Raw genomic sequence first — 22223 nt, 5'->3', positions numbered from 1 at the left:
ATCAAGAGTAAAATCGAATATTTTTTGAAAACTTAATGACTTTTATGACATTAGCCCGAGAATTATTCTCTCAACTATTTACGTGAGAGCCACATTTTCAACACAACTACAAAATATACATTGTCTTTTATTATATATAATCTTTAAATCTACCTATCTAATAATTAAAACCTTTTATTGCCACGTGTCGCTTTTTTAGAACCTAATTTGACACGTGTCATCATAACGTATTTCTAAGTTTTTATTTTACCGCTTAAATTTCTTGGTCCACGATTGTTACGATTCCTTTGTTTTGGATTAGGATATCCCATAAAATCAGTAGGAAATCTTTAACAAATTATAAAATTAATAGCAAGAAATTCGGCACCTAATCTTTTCCAAATTTGAATCGAATACCCTACGCCCCTTCCTCCATAATTGTGTCTTCCTTCTATATTTTCAAATATTTGCTTCATCTTCTATACTCTCCATCGGTTGTTCTTAATTAAAAGGTTGTCACCATGTCTCCGTGAACGAAGTTATGTAAGGTTTCTTCACTCAAACTCTTATCATTTCCTTCTGATTTCGACTTTCTTCTTTTCTTCTTCTCTAATTTGACGAGACCTCGTGCTTCTTTTGCTTGAATTCCTATCTGATTTCCATGGGTTTAAGTATCATATGGTTAGAAATAACAATCATGAGTAAGTCAACCTGCCTAATCTCCTTTGGGTTTAGGTGTCGGATGGTCAAACTGCCCTCGGAGAACAACCCTTTAAAACTATAATTTAAAGTTCAAAATCCCCAATTCAGTTACTATATTTTATCACTTACAGATATTGTAATGTTTCTCATAGGATTCAAACAAAAATGATTTATTTTGAAGAAATATGGATGAAATTGTTGCTAAAGCTAATTTTGGTCTTGATACACAAATGGAAACTTCATACGTCATATCTCAAAACGTAAGTATTACATTTATGGCTATTATATACAATGCAGTTTTCTTTCTTGATGTCAGAGAGTATTCTTTTTAATCCCATCGTTGATTTGTAGTGGAGTACGAAATAGATTGATATGTTGAAGTGGTCATGTGAAATGTTTTTGTATTAACAACCTTCTACACATTTTAGTACATTTTATTTGATTTAAGATATTCATATATCTTTACTTCTAGGTTTCCATGTGAACTATTCTAAATCAACTTTGAATGTAAGCTTAGGCAAGTAAATTGATTTTGATTATGATTAATTAATGTCTTTTTATGTATTATTCCATGAATTGGAGAGAATTAATGGGATGCTCCATGTTGGCGGTCAAATAAAACCATACCAAGGGTTGCATCTGTCATTTTGAGGTAAAAATATTCCTCAAATCAAAGCGCTTTTAATTAGAGATTATTCTTTTTTTGTAGAAGAAATTCATTCTATTGATCAATTTACATTGTTTAAGAGTATCCTACCACGAAGACACCCTAGAAAAACTCATTATAAAAGGTTGGTATTTAGAAGATATTAAATATATAACCATCTTTGGATTTTGGTATCTACAAAGGGTCTAATTGTCATTTTGACATTTGCATATAGAAATTATTTCTAAGTTGACTGTGATGTCTAATTCTATTGTTGATTGGACGTTGAAGTTTGCTTCACATGATTCAAGTGTTGGTGTTTATTTCAAATTTAAATTGATGGGTAAAAACATAAACAAATGAATAAAAAAAGAAAAGATGGACGACTAAACAAAATGTATGTGAAAAAGGTCAAAATGGTCAAAGTGAATAAAAAATAGAAAAAATAAAAACTTAAACGAATAAAAACAGAAAAAAAAACACTGTAGTTGAATTGCAAGGTTAAGGATTTGGTAAGAGCAATGATAGGACTAAATTGCCCTTTTTCCCTTTAATCATTTTTTTGCAGCAGATCATCCACCCTTATAGTAAAAAAGGTTAAAAAAAACTAAACTTTACATAAGAGAAGTATGATGTTATATTATGATTATTAGTCTTTAACAAAATAAGAATATTTGAGTAAAATCGATCCATGTTCAAAAGAAATGAAATATAAAACAGGATCCATACTTTCAATGATGTGTAATTTAAAAATCAATCAAAAATAGATTACTAAATAGCATGGTACTTCTGAAAATTTATTTTAAAGAGAGAATTTATGAAAAACTTAATCCAGATGAATAAAAACATAAACAAATGAATAAAAACAGAAAAGATGGATGAATAAACACAATATATGTGAAAAGGTCAAAATGGACAAATTGAATAAAAAATAGAAAAAATAAAAACTCAAACAAACGAATAAAAACAGGAAAAAAAAAGCATTGTAGTTAGATTTTATGGTGGTGGATTTCGAAAGAGGCATGAAAGGACAAAATTGGCCTTTTTCCCTTTAATCATTTTTTTGGAGCAGAAGATCCACTCTTATAGAAAAGAAGGTTAAAAAACTAACATTTCTATTATAAGAGTTTTACATAAGAAAAGTATTATGCTATATTATGTTAATTAGACTTCAACAAAATAAGAAAATTTGAGTATTATGCTATATTATGTTAATTAGACTTCAACAAAATAAGAAAATTTGAGTAAAATAGATCCCTGTAAATATAGAGCAATTGCACTAGATAGATTAATGGTGAGGCATACCTTATGATTTAGAAAGTAAGTATAGATGTATCTAATAAATCTAAAAAACTACAGTTGGTAAATAATCATATTATTCATCGTATTTTTTTAAAGGTATTTTTTAAATAAATTATGAGTACTCTTAAGATTAACTATGTTTTATTAAACAGGGCCGCAAGGAAGAAGATACTATGGATGCTCGATAATTAAATGGCATTTGGACACAAGTAGGTGAACTAATTTATACAACTTTAAAAAAATTTGAGGTTACTAAGTGGAACTAAACTGAAAGTTGGTTAGTAAATTTATTATAAATAAGTTTCCAAATACATTGTCATGTATTACCTTATTATAATAAGGTCAATAGTCAAGTGGTAAACATATCACTTTTACTTTTCCATGTCTCTTCTCTTCTTGAGTAGACCACTGAAACCTTTTCCTTTTTATCAAATTCAAAATATTATCATTTTGCCAACCAATTATGTGCATTCTAAGCTCTCCAATATTTTTTTCAATATCATTCAAATTTTATATACTTTTACTTTTTTTTTTCATCCTGTAAGTTTTTTTTTTCATCTATTAAATATTGTGGCATGGTCTTTCAAGTTGTGTATAATGGTTTGTTTATAAGGAAATATTGATTCTAATAATTTGAAAAACATGCATGTGTTAAGGTCAAAATCTTGAAACATGGTTCTTAATTTTTGACACCATGGTATTGAAGCATGTTTCTTAACTTTTTGAGAAGACTCTTCCACAATGATCTTCATATGTATGGGGACATAATATAAATGACAAATCAATATTACAGTAATCCAGTTTGTGCCTTAGTTAAGGTGCAAGTAATAAACAAATGCAAACTAAAAGACTATGTTATTATATTGTTGGTGTCAATGATTAATTAAGATGATGCTACAAAGGACATTTGAAGATTTTATTTAATTTCTCTTTTAAATCATATGGCCACAGAGGTGGTATTGGTATCTCATAGAAAAAGTCAAAGCTAATCAATCATAATGCAATGGTTAAATGAAAGTTTGGTATATTATTTTAGTTCCCTCCTCTAGATGATTAGTTTCCCCCTCTATTATTATAAATTTTATCTTAAAAATAATAAAAGACGAGATTTGATTTCCGTATTTGTGTTTTATTTGAAAAGCAATATTATTATTATTTATTTATTATTGTTAACTATAAATAAATAGTTATATATTTATATGTAATATAGCAAGCTTCGATACAAATATATATTTCAAAAATATAAAGGGTTCATATTAACATATAAATCAATTCTATCCATATTAATAAATATTGTGTTTTCAACAATTTAATTTTTCCGCATATCTCCAAATGTCTTCAATTTAAGAAAACTAAAACATTATTTTATTTTTAAATATATTTTTCAAACTTATTTTTAATAGTTATATAAATTTCAAAAAAATCCATATGATGATTTTAGATATCCAGATTTATCATCTAAATTTGAGAGATGAGTTTATTTGAATTTATCTTCTAAATTTAAAATATACGTTTATTTTATTAAAAAGTATATAAATTGGTGTTTGTAAATTTATGATTAATGAATGTTTTTGTTATTATACATGTTATTTTAATTTATCAACCGTATAACACACGAGTTTTAAGGATGACAATTTGATCAATAAAACTTCTAATATTGTATAAAAATAAGTGTGTCAACATGTATGTTAAAATATCATGTTTATTTTACTTATTACATTAATTCAGGTTTACTTACAATTCAAAATATGTTATATTTTTTGTTGACATTTAATATATTTTTTTTCTATATAATAATTTTAAACATATCAATCGCGGTTTCTACGGGTTATAACCTAGTAGATATATAAAGTAAGTATGAACGCAATAATTGGTTCACCCATTTCACAAAAGATTATTTTTAAAGTAGGCTCCCATTACATCCACTTCAGCAACGGCCATACGACTAGAAAAAAGCTTCTCAAAATTTGAATTTATAACCTGCTCAACGGACAAACTTCAATCAATCCTATCTCTCCAAATTCATCTCTACCATGAAAGTCATGAAAACCCTAAAAACCCTCAAGTTCTGGTCCAAAAAGAAGAAAAAGAAAAAGATCACCAATCTCCACCACCAATCTCCGCCACCATGCTGCTGCTGCCACCACCCAGTTCAGCCTTCAGCTCCGCCCTTACCCACCTGGATAGATTACGAGGAGCAGACCTACACTCAACATCTCTTGGAATATGAGGTAAACTTCTCTGAATTTTCAGGATTGCCAGTTTCATATCAAGCTCACATTGATCCACAAGAAGATAGCATCGGCAATGTTCCACCTGAACCTGTGAATCCACCATTGTCATCAGAATCTAGTGGTGGTGGAATCGGTTGTTCTTATCAGCAGTACTTGGTTGAGAATCCGGTTAATGGAGTTCCTGTGTTGCAATCGAGAAAAACAGAGAGATCTGCTGGTGGCGTTGGATGTGTGTTTAATATTGGTGCACATCTGTTCAGGTGCTTCTTCCCATGTTTTCGGATTAGAGATGTCTAAATTATGCTTTTTTGGATCACTATTTCAAAAAAATAAGTCTTTTTTTTTATTATTATTATAAAGGTTGTGTTATAGATGTATATGCATATACAAGTATAAAACCAAAAAAAATAAAATTAAAAAAAAATTCAAGACAGACAGACTCAAACTCTCAACTATTGGCTTGGGCTATAAACCATTAGTAGTCTTATCTATCTTTGATTTGTTTGTTATAAATAAAATACTTGTGTGGAATGGCCTTTTTTGCTTTGACGTTGCTATTCATTAGATGTGCACTCATGTTTAATATATATTTAATAAGACAGTATAAAAAAACCAAAATCGAACACATACTCAAAACCTATATATGTGTTTTGAAAAATCAACCACTTTGTTTTAAAATATTTTAGAAAAACTTTAAGGTTCGATTCAGTTTTTGTTTTGAATCCCATGATTATTGAGCAGTTTGTTGGCGAAAGATTGCATTAAGGGTGTGTTCGACAAAACTAGTTGGTAGCTGGTAGCGGATAGCGATTAGCGAGTAGCAAGTAGCGGGTAGCTTTTGATCTAACAAACAAGTAACAAAACAGTTACGGATTTTGTAAATCAAATAACTTGAATGATCTAACCCTAATTTAGATGGCCAACATGAATCAAAATTAAAATCCAACTTTTAATTAATACGAAACCAAATTCACTAGATAGACTACGAATTCAACATCAAATCATATGATCAACTACATAAAAAAGAACTTGAAACTACGAAATCGGATCTGTTAACTAAAATACAATAAATAAATACTACAAAATACTAAATAATTGATGATTGAATTAGCATCAAAAAACTGATTTAGACTTGTGATCATGGATTGTTATGTGCGATGATTTTTTTACAATTCCTAGTTTGGCCGCAGTTGTCAACAAACTTTGACAACCCGTTTCGCCAAACACTCAATTAAAACAAGCTCTTTAACCAAGTTGCGAACTTATCTAACTAAAACAAGTGTTTCAATTAGAACTGACTCACTACAAAATTATCAAATGAGCAATTTGTAATTAGTTGAGAGCCGTATTAAAGCACAAATGAAACAACAAACACAATGAACCCTCACGTAAGCTCGCAGAATTTACATTGTACCAACATGATTTCATAATAAAAGTTAAAACTCTAACTGGGTTGCTAAAGCCCAACTAAAATTGTAACAAAGAAATTAATGAAAATCAAAAATCATACAGATAGAAGTGTAGTAAATCCAAATAACAATCTCACACAATGATCTAAATAATTAAACTAATTCAGACATCAAACCCGGTGGTTAACCGTCTTAGGTTTAGACGTTTAAGACGGCTAAATCCCGGAAACTATGTAATCGCCAAAAATAATAAACTTCCAAACCAAAATAAAATTGTTTGATGCTAAGAACCAAAAAGAAGCTTCCGGTCATCGATCCTCCTTGCTGCTATCGTGTGTCAAGATTAACCCCTAAAAAATACGTGAGTCCTCTTTATTACTAAAAGGTCATAAGTCCCCCATTACCAATTTGGGCTTTAATCCCATGTAAATCAAAATTATGGACTTAAGTGGTTGCCATATTGCTTTGTAGGCTTAAATGGTCCTTTTGGCTAGTTTTAACGGCTAAATTGGGCTGCCAAAACAGATTTTGGGCTTAACTTAATCCACAGTGGGCTGCCAATTTATGATGTTGGGCAGAATTTTTGCTGACGTCACCCAAAGGTGCAACAAAGGTAGTCCAAATCCAATCTCCACTGTTCATATTAAAGAACTATGAGTTAGCTAGACATCGATAAAACTTAAGCTCGATCGAACCACGTTTACCCCTCGATCCGATCTCTTTACGAAGACAACACATTGCTGCCAAATTTCCAAAAAATATTTAAATTGTTTCGTTTTATTGTTTTATCGTGGATGTTGTTACAAGACTTCAAAAGTGTTTGCAAGGTCTTCCATGTGACTTCTATTGGTCCTCGAAGATGTCATTATCCACTTATATAAGTCTGCACAAACTAAGCTTAAACGAGTAAAATTGCTCCAAACAAACAATGTAATAAAACGTATGAAATGCATGCTAAATATACACAACATGTCATGAAAATAATTAAGAAAATATACTAAAATGATACATAAAATCAACCTAACAAATCTCCCCAAACTTAAACCTTTCTTGTCCTCAAAAAAATAACAAGTCGGGAATGAACCGTAAAGAATAAATAAATAAATAAAACTAATAATTAATTGTTTCAAAACTATGCATGGAAAACAAAACATGATCCAAATCCACAACCTCATCCATATCAAACAGTTAAGAATATGCAAATACACCACATGCCTTGAACCAACTTAGCCTTGCTACAAATATATACATTACAAAAAATTAAGACTTAATTATTCATTATCACAACCCAACAAAATCAAAAGTTAACGACACTTCTTCGAGGTCACCGGTATTGAATTAGCAATTGGAACAATATATGGTCTTACTTTCGTGAAAACATATGTAATGAAAAATATGCCCAGTCATCTTCATTTTGCAAATCATAACAATGAACGAATCTAGCTATTTGTTGATCAACAACAATCTTTTTCTAAAAATTCTTTTCTAAAAAGTCCTTATGATTTACCCAGATTAGTTACCTGTTTCACACCACTTACACCAGCTCAAGTCAATAGCAATCAGTCCCAATGTCATAAGTTCAAGTTTAAGTCCAAGGGTGTAACACCTGATTCAAGGTACTTTTCATTTTTTACCCTTGGTGTGTAAATAGTTTGCAAATTTGGTCCCTAGGGGGCATTGTTGCCATTTTAGGAAAAGTGGGAGTACACTGGGCGTCTCGTATGCTGCACCCAGGGGGACAAACCCTAAATTTTAGGGTTTAGATGCTATTTAAGCAACATTATGACCCATGATCCCCTCATTTCTCAGCCTCCATTACCCTTTGAGCCTCATTTCGGAACCCTAACCCCTCTAGAGAAGATTTGACCCTCTTTGTGTGTGTTTAAGTGTGTGTTAGTGAGCTTTGAGGAAGAAGGGTTTTGAAGAAGGAGCTTTGACCAAGGGAGATCATTGTATGTTGTTTTGGTCACTTTTGGTCCCATGAATGAGATCTAGTGTGAATTATTCAACTCCAGAAGTTAGGAGTTGCTTCCCTTAATGTTTCGGAGGCTCCTAGTCCATAAAGTTGGCCTCTTGATGGTTGAGGATCAACCATGCAAGTGTTTATGTCCATTTGGTGAAAGTAGGGTGCTAAATCTGGGGTTTGAGTTCATTTAAGCCATGCAAAGGTTCCAAGTTAATGAATTTATGGATTAAGACATTCTCCAAGGCTTGGATCTGAAGTTTGGATGTCTAGTTGTAAGCATTAAGTTCTTAAGGGAAAAAGAGCTTAACGAGCGCGTATGTTTGGCGTACGCAAGTGTACGTTGTGCGTACACGTTTGATTCCCCGATCAGGCATGCGACCTAGTACGTCGGGCGTACTTCTGGTACGCGCAAGCCTTGGGATTTGCGGTTTGGGCCATTTTTGGACTATTAGGGTTTTGGGCCTTGGTGGGCTACTAGCCTTTCTGACTTTGGGCCATTGTTAGGCTTTGGTCTTCTTGGATTTGGGTCCATATTGGGATTTAGGTAACCTTTAGGAATTGGGCCACTATTGGGCTTTTAGTGCCATTGAGTTTGGGCCTCGGATATTGGGACAAGTGAGGAAAGGGTAAAAAGGTATTTTGCCATGGGTGTTGGACCAATGAACTAGATTCCCAGTTATGGTTTATGACCCAATTATTAATTGGGATTTTATTTGGTTGGTTAGTGCGAGGATTCTCCGGTTCAGCAGCCCGAGCATCTATCGACTAACAGCAGATTGAGGTGAAACGTTAACATAGTGTCAAAATAAAACCCAATTCACCATTGAAACAAACTAGACCATATCAAAATTTAAAACCAAAACCAAAATCAAATTGGATTTCTACATATTGCTCCTCCTGATGCAGATCTATTACATGTCAGCGGAACTGAAGAACGAAGGTGTTCGGTGGTGGCTCCGGATTGCCAGCGGCAGTAGGTAGAGGGAATCACAGAGAGTGAAATTGAGGGCTAGGGTTGGAGTGAATAGTTGATTGATGGTGGTGTTTGGGTCAGTGGCGATGGAATCGCATGTTACATGTGGAACAACATCAACCCATTGGAGGGAATCATGATGGTGGTGGAGTCTGATATCTCACCGGAAAATAGGTCGTACAACTACATCGTCACAACCCTATTGCCGCCCCTTTTAACCACTTTCGGCCATCCATTTGCAAAACGAACACCATCGTCGGAGTCTCCATATCAACCGGTTTAAACCCACATTCTCTACTGGCATGAGAGGCTTGCCATTTTCTTTTACCGGAGGTGTGCATCACCGGGTTGCGTTGACACCACCTTATCTGGTGATGGTGGGATTCTTGGAGATGAACACGAGCACACCATCAGAAAGAGATGGTGGTGGTCAACTGAACTCTATACAAATGTTGCAGATACTTACTTTATTTGTGTTGTAAATCATATGCAAACAAGAGAGAGAGAGAGAGGTGGGTCCTTAATTATTTTTTTAATTATTAAAATAGATAAAAATAAATGAAAAATAAATACACAATGGTATTACAATAATTTTAATTTTCGGGGGGACGAAAACCACATAGAAACATGGTTAAAATGACCACGAAGCCAAAAAAAAATTGGGTTTTGACCAAAATCCAGAGAAAATACATATCATATGGATATTTTTGTAGTTTTGTCATAAACATATTAATTATATATATATATATATATATATATATATATATATATATATATATATATATATATATATATATATATATATATATAAGTAAGTTCAAATAAAAACAGTAAATAGTGTGAGAACGTAAAAACATTATGTTTACGTTATTATTCTGTAATGAATGATGTATATGTGTATTGTTCAAGTAATTATAATATGAATAATAACGTTTGATTATTCATATATGCATTAGAATGTTATTATTCTATTATAAGTTCATGTATATGTATTTTTGTAGAAAATTCTAATTTTTCTTTTAACCTGTAACTATTTATTTATTCATTGCTGAATAATGACATAAAGCTGTGGATACAAAATTCATTGCCGAATAATAACATAAAATAATAATAATATATATATATATATATATATATATATATATATATATATATATATATATATATATATATATATATAAACCCTAAAACGTGATGGAATAATTTGCTCGAATAGCATGATCTACGAAGCACAAAAGTGGTGATTATAAATAGTGCCACACAAATGGCGTGTCGATCATTTAAAATCAATTAGGTCTATAAATTGTTCAAAGATAATCAATAATTGCATATAATAACTATTATGGTTCATTTAAGGGATAATGACTTAAAAGGGTAACATATTATTGGTTTTGTACACATTTAGTCCCTGACTTTTTTTTGTCCACATTTTACCCTTGAACTTGTTGTTGTGTATAGATTAAGTCCTTATTATCGGTTGATGCCGGTTAAGCCGGTCATTTTGTGTTTTACGGGATTTTAAGAAAAATGAATTTAGTTACGTGGCAATTACCCTCTTTCACCCTCATTTATGAAAAAACCTCATTTACAAACGAAGATCAGTTAGGGTTCTAGTGTCTTTATTCTCACAATCCGTTCTTGCTCAATGCCTCATTTACTCACCCTTCTCTTCTCTCAAAACACCATTCTGATTCAATGGAGGAAAATCAAGCTTTTCCAAAAGTCGATTTACACTATAATGGTACTTTTATGCCTAATCCATTAGTGTATTTTGCTCCAGAAGTACTACGACTGAATGAAGATGCAAACGAGTTTGTTTTCTCCGATTTCATCAAATATGTTGAGAAGCTTATCGATTTTCAGTGCAAGCATGTGTATTACTGTATACCTGAAGTGTGATTGAGTGAGGGGCTCCAAACACTACAAAATGAATGTGACTACTCTGAGTTTCTTGAGGTTGCAAATGCTAACAGACATGTGGATGTGTATATTGACCATGATAATGAACCTATATTTGAGTGGATTCAGAAAGAAGAACCAGACGATGAAGAACTTGTGTATTCAGAAGAAGATGTCGACTCTGTTTTGGCAGATGATGAGAACTGTGAACATGAAGAGGATGAATCTGTTACATCAAGCAAAAGAATCTTCAAAAGAACCTACAATGATAAGTTTTTGAACAAGTTATGTCCAGTAGTTGTTGCAGATGAAGATGAAGATGTGACAACCCGAAACTTTTTCGTCCAAAGCGTTAAAAATAAATCAATTTGGAATTTATTTCTGCTCTTTCCGTCATTGTTTTGAGCCTAATTAAATATTCTAGGCTCGGTCCAATTAAGTTTTGGGTTCAAAAACGAGGTTTCTAAGTCAAAGCATAGCATCCGGGCCAAACACCCCTTCGAGAGGAGTTTACGGCCGTAAACCCCCCACCCCACCCCTTGGCCGAAAACTCACCCCTATATAAGGGATGAGTGGCCTTCATTTCAAGCTCTAAGCACTCAAAGGACTTTCTCTCTCTACTTTCTCTCTACAATTTTCGAGTTTTGCTCAAGGATCTTCAAAATGTAAGTGATTCTTCACTTCTATGGTGTTTCAATCCCTTTTCTAGTGATGAATCCATGTTTCATCTCATAAATTTCATCTTTTTCTAGATCTTCTCTCTCACCAAGAACACACACTAGTTCTTGGTGGCTAAAAACCTCATTCCAAGCCTCTTACAGTAAGTAACTACTCCCTATGCTTGTTATCTATTAAGAATCACTTGTTTTCACCTAAAAATCGACCCGAAATCATGAACACGAAATGGGTTTACGGCCGTAATCCCTTCAATGGTCGTAAACTCCATTTTTGGTCGATTATTGGCCTTTAAGCTCTTCCTTGAGCTGGGCACAAGGCTTAGAACACTTCCAAGTGGCTAGAAAGGACCTTGAAACACCGAAAATCGCACCTTTCACCAAGTGTTTACGGCCGTAAACACATGGGCCGTAAACCCACAAGCCGTAAACCCATGGGCCGTAAACCCATGGACCGCAAACACTTGGGCCGCAAACTCATGGGCCGTAAACCCTGTTGGGCCGCAAACCCCTGACCGTACACTCCTGATTACGGCCGCAAACTCCCCATCTTCAATCACGTGTGATTCTAACACTTAGTTTCAAGTGTTTCCTAGTCCCTAAGGTGGTTTCCTTCCATAACAAATAGTGTTATGTCCTCATCTAATGCATATATGTGTTACCATATGTTAATAGGATCCACTTGCGTACGAAACATCAGTTGACACTCAGCATCCAGACCGACCTTACGCTCGGGTCTTACGTCAAACTGTGAGTTCATACCCTTACGCTTTTTCTGAGTTTTTCATGTTTTCAGGGGGGGGGGGAATACAAGCAAAAGTACAAGGAAACTTGTACTCAAAATATATTATTTTGTTTAAAATAATTATACTTTCAGCGTGCTTTTAACACGGAAAACAGTTTTACCAAAGGATTAAGAAAATCAACTCGTAGAAACAGTTTACAAAACTAGAACAATGAACTTTTGAATCATGTAGTAAAATGTATTATTTTATAAAGGATTCATGCAAATCATAAACAGAATTTTCAGTATTATTACTTGTAAATTTGTTAGTCTAAGTTGGAGACACGTCCTTGGTAACACTCACCACAAGAAACAGAGTGTAGGACTAGTACTCGTGACCATAATCTCTTGTAGGGAGAGCGTGACTGTTGTGTATAGATCTATACGGGACTGACTATCCCGCACCTCGCTGCTAGCTACAGTGGGACCGGCAGGTCTACGGGTGACAAAGTCATAAAGGGTATTGGCTCCAGTACATGCCATATCAAGTTAATGTATGGTCATGACCCTCGCAACGTAGATAACAGAGATTTACTTTTGTAATAATGAATCAAGTGAACTAACCTCAAAGTAATAAAAGATTTAATTAATGAAGGGTATTAATAATAATATCTTCAGGACTTAGTTCATCACGGTTTTCTTTTATTTAGTTTTTAAAACTAATATGCCTCTATGGGTGTAACCAGGGTTTTTAAAAGAAAACTGCTTTTGTAGACACGAGTATGGTAGATACTTGCAAACCTCAGTTTAAAACGGATAATCAACCAACAACCTTTAGGGAAAATATAGGATTTTCCCGGGATAAACCGGCTATTCAAAATGGATTGTTTTACAACCAACGGATAATCACATTCATTCCACGACTCATTGGATTGTACATATCCTGTACGAACCTGGGAGTCATGGAAGGATGGGCTTCCAAAAACATTCTTCATAAGAAAATATAGGATTTTCTTGAGGAACACTTTTCAAAAGAACCAAAGAACATTTTTTTTCCACCAAAAACTAAACGCTTATGAACTCACCAGCTTTATGCTGATATTCTTCAAAACCGCTTGTACTCTCAGGGAATTAGTAGACAGGTACTTCCAGGAGTTCGGAGAAGTTGGAGCGCTAGAGTCACGTCTTTACTATTTTACTTTTGATATGAACAAAACTATGTATTAAACAATGTAAATCTTTTTGACATATGTATTCAATGTCTGGTTGTGTTTACTATGCTTGCTATGATACAATTGTTGTGATACTATGCATGACGTCCTCCGCCCCAGAACGTTTCCGCCGTTTCGGTTTTGGGGTGTGATAGATTAGTATCAGAGCCCTTGTTTGTAGCGAACTAAGTATACTGAACCTTACATGGTATACAACTATAAATATTAAGGGGCCTAAGTGCTCTAAACTAAAAGTATACTTTCAAAAATACAAGTAATTTTATAAAAGTATATAAGAATACCCGAGTACCAGAATTTGTGTCATAGGTAGAACAAAATAAAAGTATTTGGATGTTGGACGTCGCGGTTAAACCTGGGCAGTTATGTAATCATGTCTAGGGTCAATATAGCCTGATCAACTATATTCATTCGAGACATGACCAACATGTGCTTGGGAGTGACTGTGGTGTCGCAGCAAGCCTAAAAACTTACCTAGATACCATAAGAGTTCTAGAACCGAACATAAGGATTAAAATACTATAGGAGTATTTTAGGATGCAATAACAACTGAACCGGAAACTTACCCAGGAGAATCAATCATGTAACTATAATACATTGGAAGTATTATAGATTCGATGCCTATTAGCTATCCCTTTACCATCACCTCGCGTAGATAGCATGGTTGTATTCCATCTCCCTGGCGACCCGTACTTTCCCAACCAAGGAGTTGGCGGATGGATTGAGCCAGATCCAGAAGGAGACCATGAAATTCCTTTGGACGATGACTTTTCCGAACCATTTCCTGAAGAGACTGACTCGGAACCCGAAGTTGAGAACCTACCTCAAGTGATCCCAATACCAAATCCTAACCCTCCAGTTGGATTCCAAGGTCCAAAGCCTAGGTGGGTCGGGAGTTTGAATAGGTGGATCCACGAGCAAGACCAACCCCTCCCATACGACGGAAACCGCAACTTCTATAATTTAAACGAAAGAGGCCCCGCGGACAGGGCCCTTCCAATCCTGATACGCCGAGTGGCTCGCAATGAGGAACTGGGTATGGCAACCCTTCACCAAACTATAGAGCTCGAAGCGGATTCGAACGTCAACACGAACCGCATTCGTCGCCTCGAGATTTCTCATGCGAGAGCTGCAAGGAACAATGAAGCTCTGCAGCGGAAGTTAGCTACAACCCGAGCCGAAGTCATAGAACTCCGAGCACGCCAGTCAGAGTACGAGAGACGCCTGCTTGGTGTGGAACGCCAGCTGGCCGAATTAAGGTTTCGCTTGAGGAGTACCCGTCGCTAATGGGAGAATGCTCTACTCGTTCTTCCTTTTTGGCCTAAGGAATGACCTTCATGTCTATGTTCTAAGTAGATCTTCTCTGTAAACATCTATGTCCTTCATGTTGCTAAGATTCTTTCCCTGTTGGAGTAACTTAGGCCTATTTTAGGTCAAGGGTTCCGAAATATGTGTAATCTCAGTTTCGGTTATGAGGGCAACAACCATATTTCAGTGAAAGATGAATCCCGTATCTACTTGATCCCCGGAACTATCCTTATAGCTAAATCTCCATATCGTCTAGAGCCGATGATACTGTGAGAGTTATTCAGCCAGCGCGATGAGCTGAACAACAGGGAGTTCGTAAGTTTGTTGTATGTGAACTATATTGCGTTCAAATAGTTTTCTATTCTTGCTAGGACCACATCATGGGGATGTGGGTCGAATCAATGAGAATCAGATAGCAAAAACGGGAAATCTTAATGCATAGATAAACATTTAGGATACATCCAAAGGCAACCATTGTTGCTCACAAGCTTCTTTCTTGACATGCAGCAGAATCATGCCTCCGAAGAAACGTAACCAACCCACAGGTAAGACGCCGATCCTCCAGATGAACTCAGCTACGTTCCAAGCTACGGTCACAACAGCGGTGGCAGCCGCCCTAGCTGTTCTTAACGCTAACAACACAAATGTGGGTGGAAGTGTTAATGGCAATCCGAATCTTGGTGTTAACCAATCTCAACAACAAGTGCCTACTAGAAATAACACACCTGATCTCCAACCTAACATCCTAAAACGAAAGTTCAAAGGAAGTTGTTCGACCCAAAGACCTACTGAGAGGCAACGAATTGGGACAGTCAGTACCCCAGTCGTCCCTGCTGCTCCAACACCAACCATACCCTACTGTGGAAATCTCCCTCACTGCAGCAAATGCAACTACCACCATCATGGAGTCTGTCGAGTGCTGCATTGCACCCGATGCAACAGGAAGGGGCACACCTCCAGCAGATGTAGGACCCTAGTCAAGTTTGTCACTCTGAATACCAATGTTGGGGCTATTCCAACCTGTTACCTCTGTGGTAGTGTAGGACATTTCAAGAGAAATTGCCCTAGGGCTAAGGACAGCAAGGAAGCTCGCTTCGCAAAGACCCCGACCCAACACATCACTTCCACTACTGATGCTAGCATAGTTCAAGCGTGCGGTGCATGTGGCGATATGGGGCATTTCAAAAGAGACTGCCCAACAGAGAAGAACAATGAGGAAACAGGAGGAGTCTAACCTCAGGGGATGAAGAAACATCAATGAAACCCGCGGTGTTTTGGTACGTTTCCGAAAACCCCATATTTGTTCATAATTGTGATTACTTTCTCGTCCGGATTGAATCACGTAATCCTTATACGTTTTCAAGCCCTAATAAGCAAATCATGATAGCTTAAGTGAATATGCTAGGGTCAGTTGTAGTTATACATGACCTGTATGCATCAAACGATCATAAAGAGATCTAGTAAGAACCATTTCATGAAATTTCATAGTTTCAAAACATCAGAACCTTCGGGTTGGTAGTACCTGTTAACTTCTAGTTAAACACAGCGAACACCAGATACATTCATCCAAGGGCTGCAATGTCCTAACAAAACGATCCTTCCAAACTAACTTAACGCACGGTTCTACGACGTCGTCCCGCTTAGTCCGACTGAGTCTATGTTATACCAAACCCTTTTGTCTTAAATCGTTCGATCGCAAAACTCTTGTCACTCGTAACGACAAATTGGATGCGAACTTCGAAAACTCATCACTCTTCGAAAAACCCGAAAGTATTCATACGAAAAGTACCACCCACGAAGACATGGACAGGGTAAGAAGGTTATCCGGACGATTGGAAATACGTTGTGGGACACTCAACTACCCTTAGTTGAACTTTCTCGCAACAAACGGCGGCCTTTCCAGCATCAAGGTTGCGCCGTTCGAAGCCCTCTATGGCCGTAAGTATAGATCCCCTCTGTGTTGGGCTGAGGTGGGTGACCGCAACTAGTCAAGAGTCAAGTCCACGACAGTACTCTCACGAGTCCTGAAACCATCCGAGAGGCGACTAAAAGGGGTCGTACAAAAAGGCTACGCCGATAAGAAGCAAAAACCCTTGGAATTCCAAGTTGATGACCCTGTACTTTTAAAACTCCCACCCTGGAAAAAGCCTGATACGCTTCAGAAAGCGTAGAAAGCTAAACCCAAGAATACGTCGGACCGTCCGAGACCCTGGCTAGGATAGGTTCCGTAGCGTACAAACTCCAGCGCTTAGCAGTGTTCATCCCGTCTTCCACATGTCGAACCCAAAGAAGTGTCTGTCCAATGAGACACTTGTGATTCCACTCGATAAGATCGAACTAGACGACAGCTTCCACTTCGTGGAAGAACCTGTAGAAATCATGGATCGGGAAGTCAAACGAACAAAACAAAGTCGCATCCCGATAGTGAAGGTTCGCTGGAGTGCCAAGCGGGGACCTGAATTCACTTGGGAGCGCGAGGATCAGGTGAAACAGAAATATCTGCATCTCTTTCTAAATCCATGATTTGTATTCTATGTTCGAATTTCGGGACGAAATTCCCTCTAACGGGGGGATGATGTGACAACCCGAAACTTTTTCGTCCAAAGCGTTAAAAATAAATCAATTTGGAATTTATTTCTGCTCTTTCCGTCATTATTTTGAGCCTAATTAAATATTCTAGGCTCGGTCCAATTAAGTTTTGGGTTCAAAAACGAGGTTTCTAAGTCAAAGCATAGCATCCGGGCCAAACACCCCTTCGAGAGGAGTTTACGGCCGCAAACTCGAGTTTACGGCCGTAAACCCCCCACCCCACCCCTTGGCCGAAAACTCACCCCTATATAAGGGATGAGTGGCCTTCATTTCAAGCTCTAAGCACTCAAAGGACTTTCTCTCTCTACTTTCTCTCTACAATTTTCGAGTTTTGCTCAAGGATCTTCAAAATGTAAGTGATTCTTCACTTCTATGGTGTTTCAATCCCTTTTCTAGTGATGAATCCATGTTTCATCTCATAAATTTCATCTTTTTCTAGATCTTCTCTCTCACCAAGAACACCAAGAACACACACTAGTTCTTGGTGGCTAAAAACCTCATTCCAAGCCTCTTACAGTAAGTAACTACTCCCTATGCTTGTTATCTATTAAGAATCACTTGTTTTCACCTAAAAATGGACCCGAAATCATGAACACGAAATCGGTTTACGGCCGTAATCCCTTCAATGGCCGTAAACTCCATTTTTGGTCGATTATTGGCCTTTAAGCTCTTCCTTAAGCTGGGCACAAGGCTTAGAACACTTCCAAGAGGATAGAAAGGACCTTGAAACACCGAAAATCGCACCTTTCACCAAGTGTTTACGGCCGTAAACACATGGGCCGTAAACCCACAGGCCGTAAACCCATGGGCCGTAAACCCATGGACCGCAAACACTTGGGCCGCAAACTCGTGGGCCGTAAACCCTGTTGGGCCGCAAACCCCTGACCGTACACTCCTGATTACGGCCGCAAACTCCCCATCTTCAATCACGTGTGATTCTAACACTTAGTTTCAAGTGTTTCCTAGTCCCTAAGGTGGTTTCCTTCCATAACAAATAGTGTTATGTCCTCATCTAATGCCTATATGTGTTACCATATGTTAACAGGTACTTCCAGGAGTTCGGAGAAGTTGGAGCGCTAGATTCACGTCTTTACTATTTTACTTTTGATATGAACAAAACTATGTATTAAACAATGTAAATCTTTTTCACATATGTATTCAATGTCTGGTTGTGTTTACTATGCTTGCTATGATACAATTGTTGTGATAATGACGTCCTCCGCCCCAGAACGTTTCCGCCGTTTCGGTTTTGGGGTGTGACAGAAGAAGGCAATGAACTTCCAGCTGTCTACCTTAGGCATGATGCTACTCAGGAATGGAGGAAGATGAAGCCTGAACTAGGTATGAGATTCTCTTCTCTTGCTGAACTTAAGTCATCTCTCAGTAACTATGCAGTTGCACATGGATATGACTTGTATTATGAGAAGAATAACAAGGATAGGTTGCTTGTAAAGTGTTGTAAAGGAAAAAGACCACAATGCCCTTTTAGACTGTGGGCTTCCTGGATGAAAGATGAGCAAACATTTCAAATAAAGTCCCTCATAGAAGACCATAGTTGCTCAAGGGCATTCAAACTTGGGTCAATTGTTACCTACAAGTGGATAGGGAAACAATTTGTAAACTGATATTTTGGAGTCCCCTAAAATGAGTCTGAGGAAGATGAAAGCTATGGTATCCAAGTTATTCAACATAAATGTTAGTGTTGGACAATGTAGGAATGCAAAAAGATTTGCATTGTGTGAAATTGAGGGTGATTTGAAGGATCATTATTCCAAGCTATGGGATTATGGAGCTGAGATTAAAAGGGCCAACCCAGGATCTCATGTTGAAGTGTATGTGCAGCCCCAAAGTAATTCTACTGTGGTGTTTGAAAGGTTTTATGTGAGTTTTAAAGGAGTGGTTGATGGCTGGTTAGATGGCTGTAGGAAGGTTATTGGGATAGATGGATGTTTTCTGAAGGGAATATGTAAAGGGGAGCTCCTCTCAGCAGTAGGCAGGGATGGCAACAATAACATATACCCAATAGCCTGGGCAGTAGTAAATGTTGAGAACAAGAGTACATGGAAGTGGTTCTTGGACAATCTAATGGAAGACATAGATGAAGGGGGAAATGGTAATGGAATCACATTGATGTTAGATGGACACAAGGTACATATATACACAAATTATCTTTTACAAAAATTGCCTTTTACACAAACTAACATTCCAAATCAATGCAGGGTATAATGGAGGCTGTGAAAGAAAGATGTCCAGAAGTTGAGCATAGGTTGTGTGCTAGGCACATCCTTGCTAACTTCCATAAAAAGTTTAAGGGTGAGTGTTACATTAAACCTTATTGGAGGGCTGTAAAGGCAACTACAATTCAAAATTTTGAACTTGCAATGGAAGAGATCAAGAGCTTTGATGTAGGGGCATATGATTATCTCATTAAAAGGGACCCCAGCTGTTGGTCAAGGGCGTTTTTTAAGGTGGGAATGGGATGTGATGCAATGGAAAATGGTGTTTCTGAGAGCTTCAATGTTGCTATTGAAGAAGCTAGAAAGAAGCCATTGATCACTATGTTGGAGGACATAAGGGTATTTGTGAAAGGATGCAAAGGAGTGACTGAGGACAACCCAGTTACTTTAGAGTGATTAGGGTTACTTGTTTTCTTTTGCTTTGGAAGTATGTAATAGTACACTATGTATGGTGAATTTCTTTTGTTAATTGGGCTAACTTTTGATGTAATTGACAATACTACCCTTGCTTGTAACCTGTCAACTTTTGATGGCCTTTAAGTAATGGAATCGGATATGGTATCCTATGTCAATTGTGTTTTATCTTTTCAATCTTTATTGGTATTAATGCATTAGTTTATTAAGAAGGTTATAATGGGAATCATATGTCAATTGTCTACTGGGAATCATATTTGTTTCTATCAATGTCCTTGTCTTTTGGTTGTTGAAATTGCAGACAAATTCAATTATCATTGTCCTTGTCTTTTGGTTGTTGAAATTGCAGCCAAATTCAATGTAAATTACAATCAAATGTGTACCATATAACACTTCATTCAATATGCCAACTTCATTCAATACATTCAATAGAAACCATTCAATACATTACATATAAACCATTCAATCCCTACATTCAAACTACCACATTTCAATACATTATACCAAACTCTATTCAACTGTTTTCAGATAATATTACAACTGATGTCTACCCTATAACTATGTGCTTTATTCTTCAGCTCTTGAACTTCTTTCTTCAAACATGCAACATCCTCTTTAACTGCTTCAAGTTCTTGTTCTAAATCCAGATTCCCAGTCACAGGTTCATCAATCCATTCCCAATACTTACACTTCTTACCTGGTTTCTTCGAAATCAAATATAAAGATGGTAAGAAGCTCAAAATCTTTATTTATAAGAAGGAAAATCAAAAGTACAGAGGGAAATCAAGATCGACATACCAGAGAATTGGGGCAAACTTTGAACTTTTTGTTAGGGTTGTCTTTACTCTTGGATGTGCATATTTGAACTGGGAGTCGACAATCACAAAGCTCCTCTTTCTTTGCGATGGATCCAGATGAACTGGGAGTCGACATCTTCTTCTTCGATTTTGGGTATGGGTTCGAAATGTTTTTTGATTCAAGTTAGGGGTAGGCATCGTATTATAATCAATGGAACTCAGAGATGATCCACGTAGGAGTGTTTACTTTTAATGAGTGTCCACATAGGCAGCCATGTCAGCAAATATGGCATCAACCGGTAATAAGGACTTAATCTATACACAACAACAAGTTCAAGGGTAAAATGTGGACAAAAAAAAGTCAGGGACTAAATGTGTACAAAACCAATAATATGTTACCCTTTTAAGTCATTATCCCGTTTTTTTAACAGTAAAGAGAGATTTTTATAAGCACAAAACTAGCAAAAAGCTAGGAGAGAGTTACACTGGAAAAAAGTTAACCAATCATTCCAAAGAATGTTTTTTGACCTTCTAAATTTGAACAAGAAAAAGAATATATATGAAATGCTATCAAAAATACTGAATACCATCCTTCCTCAACGAGCATGAAGTAAAGACAATATTATTTCTTAACTTCCAAATCATCCAACAGGTCAGATCACCACCGCTTCAAATCTTCTCCTTTTTTTATATATTAAATGCCAAGTCATTGATCCATGACATCCATTCAAATATCGAAATGGAGTTGGGAAAAGCTATATTGCACCATTTGGAAACTAAACTCCATATAGACACTACTTTACAAGAAAAGAAAAAGATGTTCAATGGTTTCCACTCCGGAGTTACAAACTGGATAGGTAACGAAACTTAATTCCATGCCTTTTTAGACAAATTACATCTACTCGGAAGACGATCCTGAAGTAAACGCCACATGAAGACGTTAGCTTTCCTCGTACTTTATCATCAATGGCATTTCTCGTGACTCCCACATAAAATTCACCAATGTGGTCTAAAGACCACCACCACGAATAGATGAAATGTTCACTTGGTGTAAAGATTACAAACGATAATTAAACTGATCTTCTAGAACTCACCCGAAAACTCACGAGACCAGTTTCAAATCCATTCTTCATCCAAAAAC

At 36.3% G+C, this 22223-nt stretch overlaps 1 protein-coding gene across 1 annotated transcript; it reads left to right on the top strand.

Moving 5' to 3' along the window:
- Positions 1-19278: 19278 nt before the first annotated feature.
- On the top strand, positions 19279-20267 carry LOC145140648 (uncharacterized). The gene is made up of 2 exons (XM_079074066.1): positions 19279-19782; positions 19854-20267. Exons 1-2 carry the CDS (start codon positions 19279-19281, stop codon positions 20265-20267), a joined length of 918 nt encoding a protein of 305 aa, XP_078930192.1.
- Positions 20268-22223: the final 1956 nt, after the last annotated feature.

The sequence above is a fragment of the Lactuca virosa genome, chromosome 9 (genome assembly GCF_052849685.1).
Source record: "Lactuca virosa cultivar CGN04683 chromosome 9, Lactuca_virosa_CGN04683_v6, whole genome shotgun sequence".
In the NCBI taxonomy this organism is placed as follows: domain Eukaryota; kingdom Viridiplantae; phylum Streptophyta; class Magnoliopsida; order Asterales; family Asteraceae; genus Lactuca; species Lactuca virosa.
This window is presented reverse-complemented; position numbering and strand designations above follow the sequence as displayed.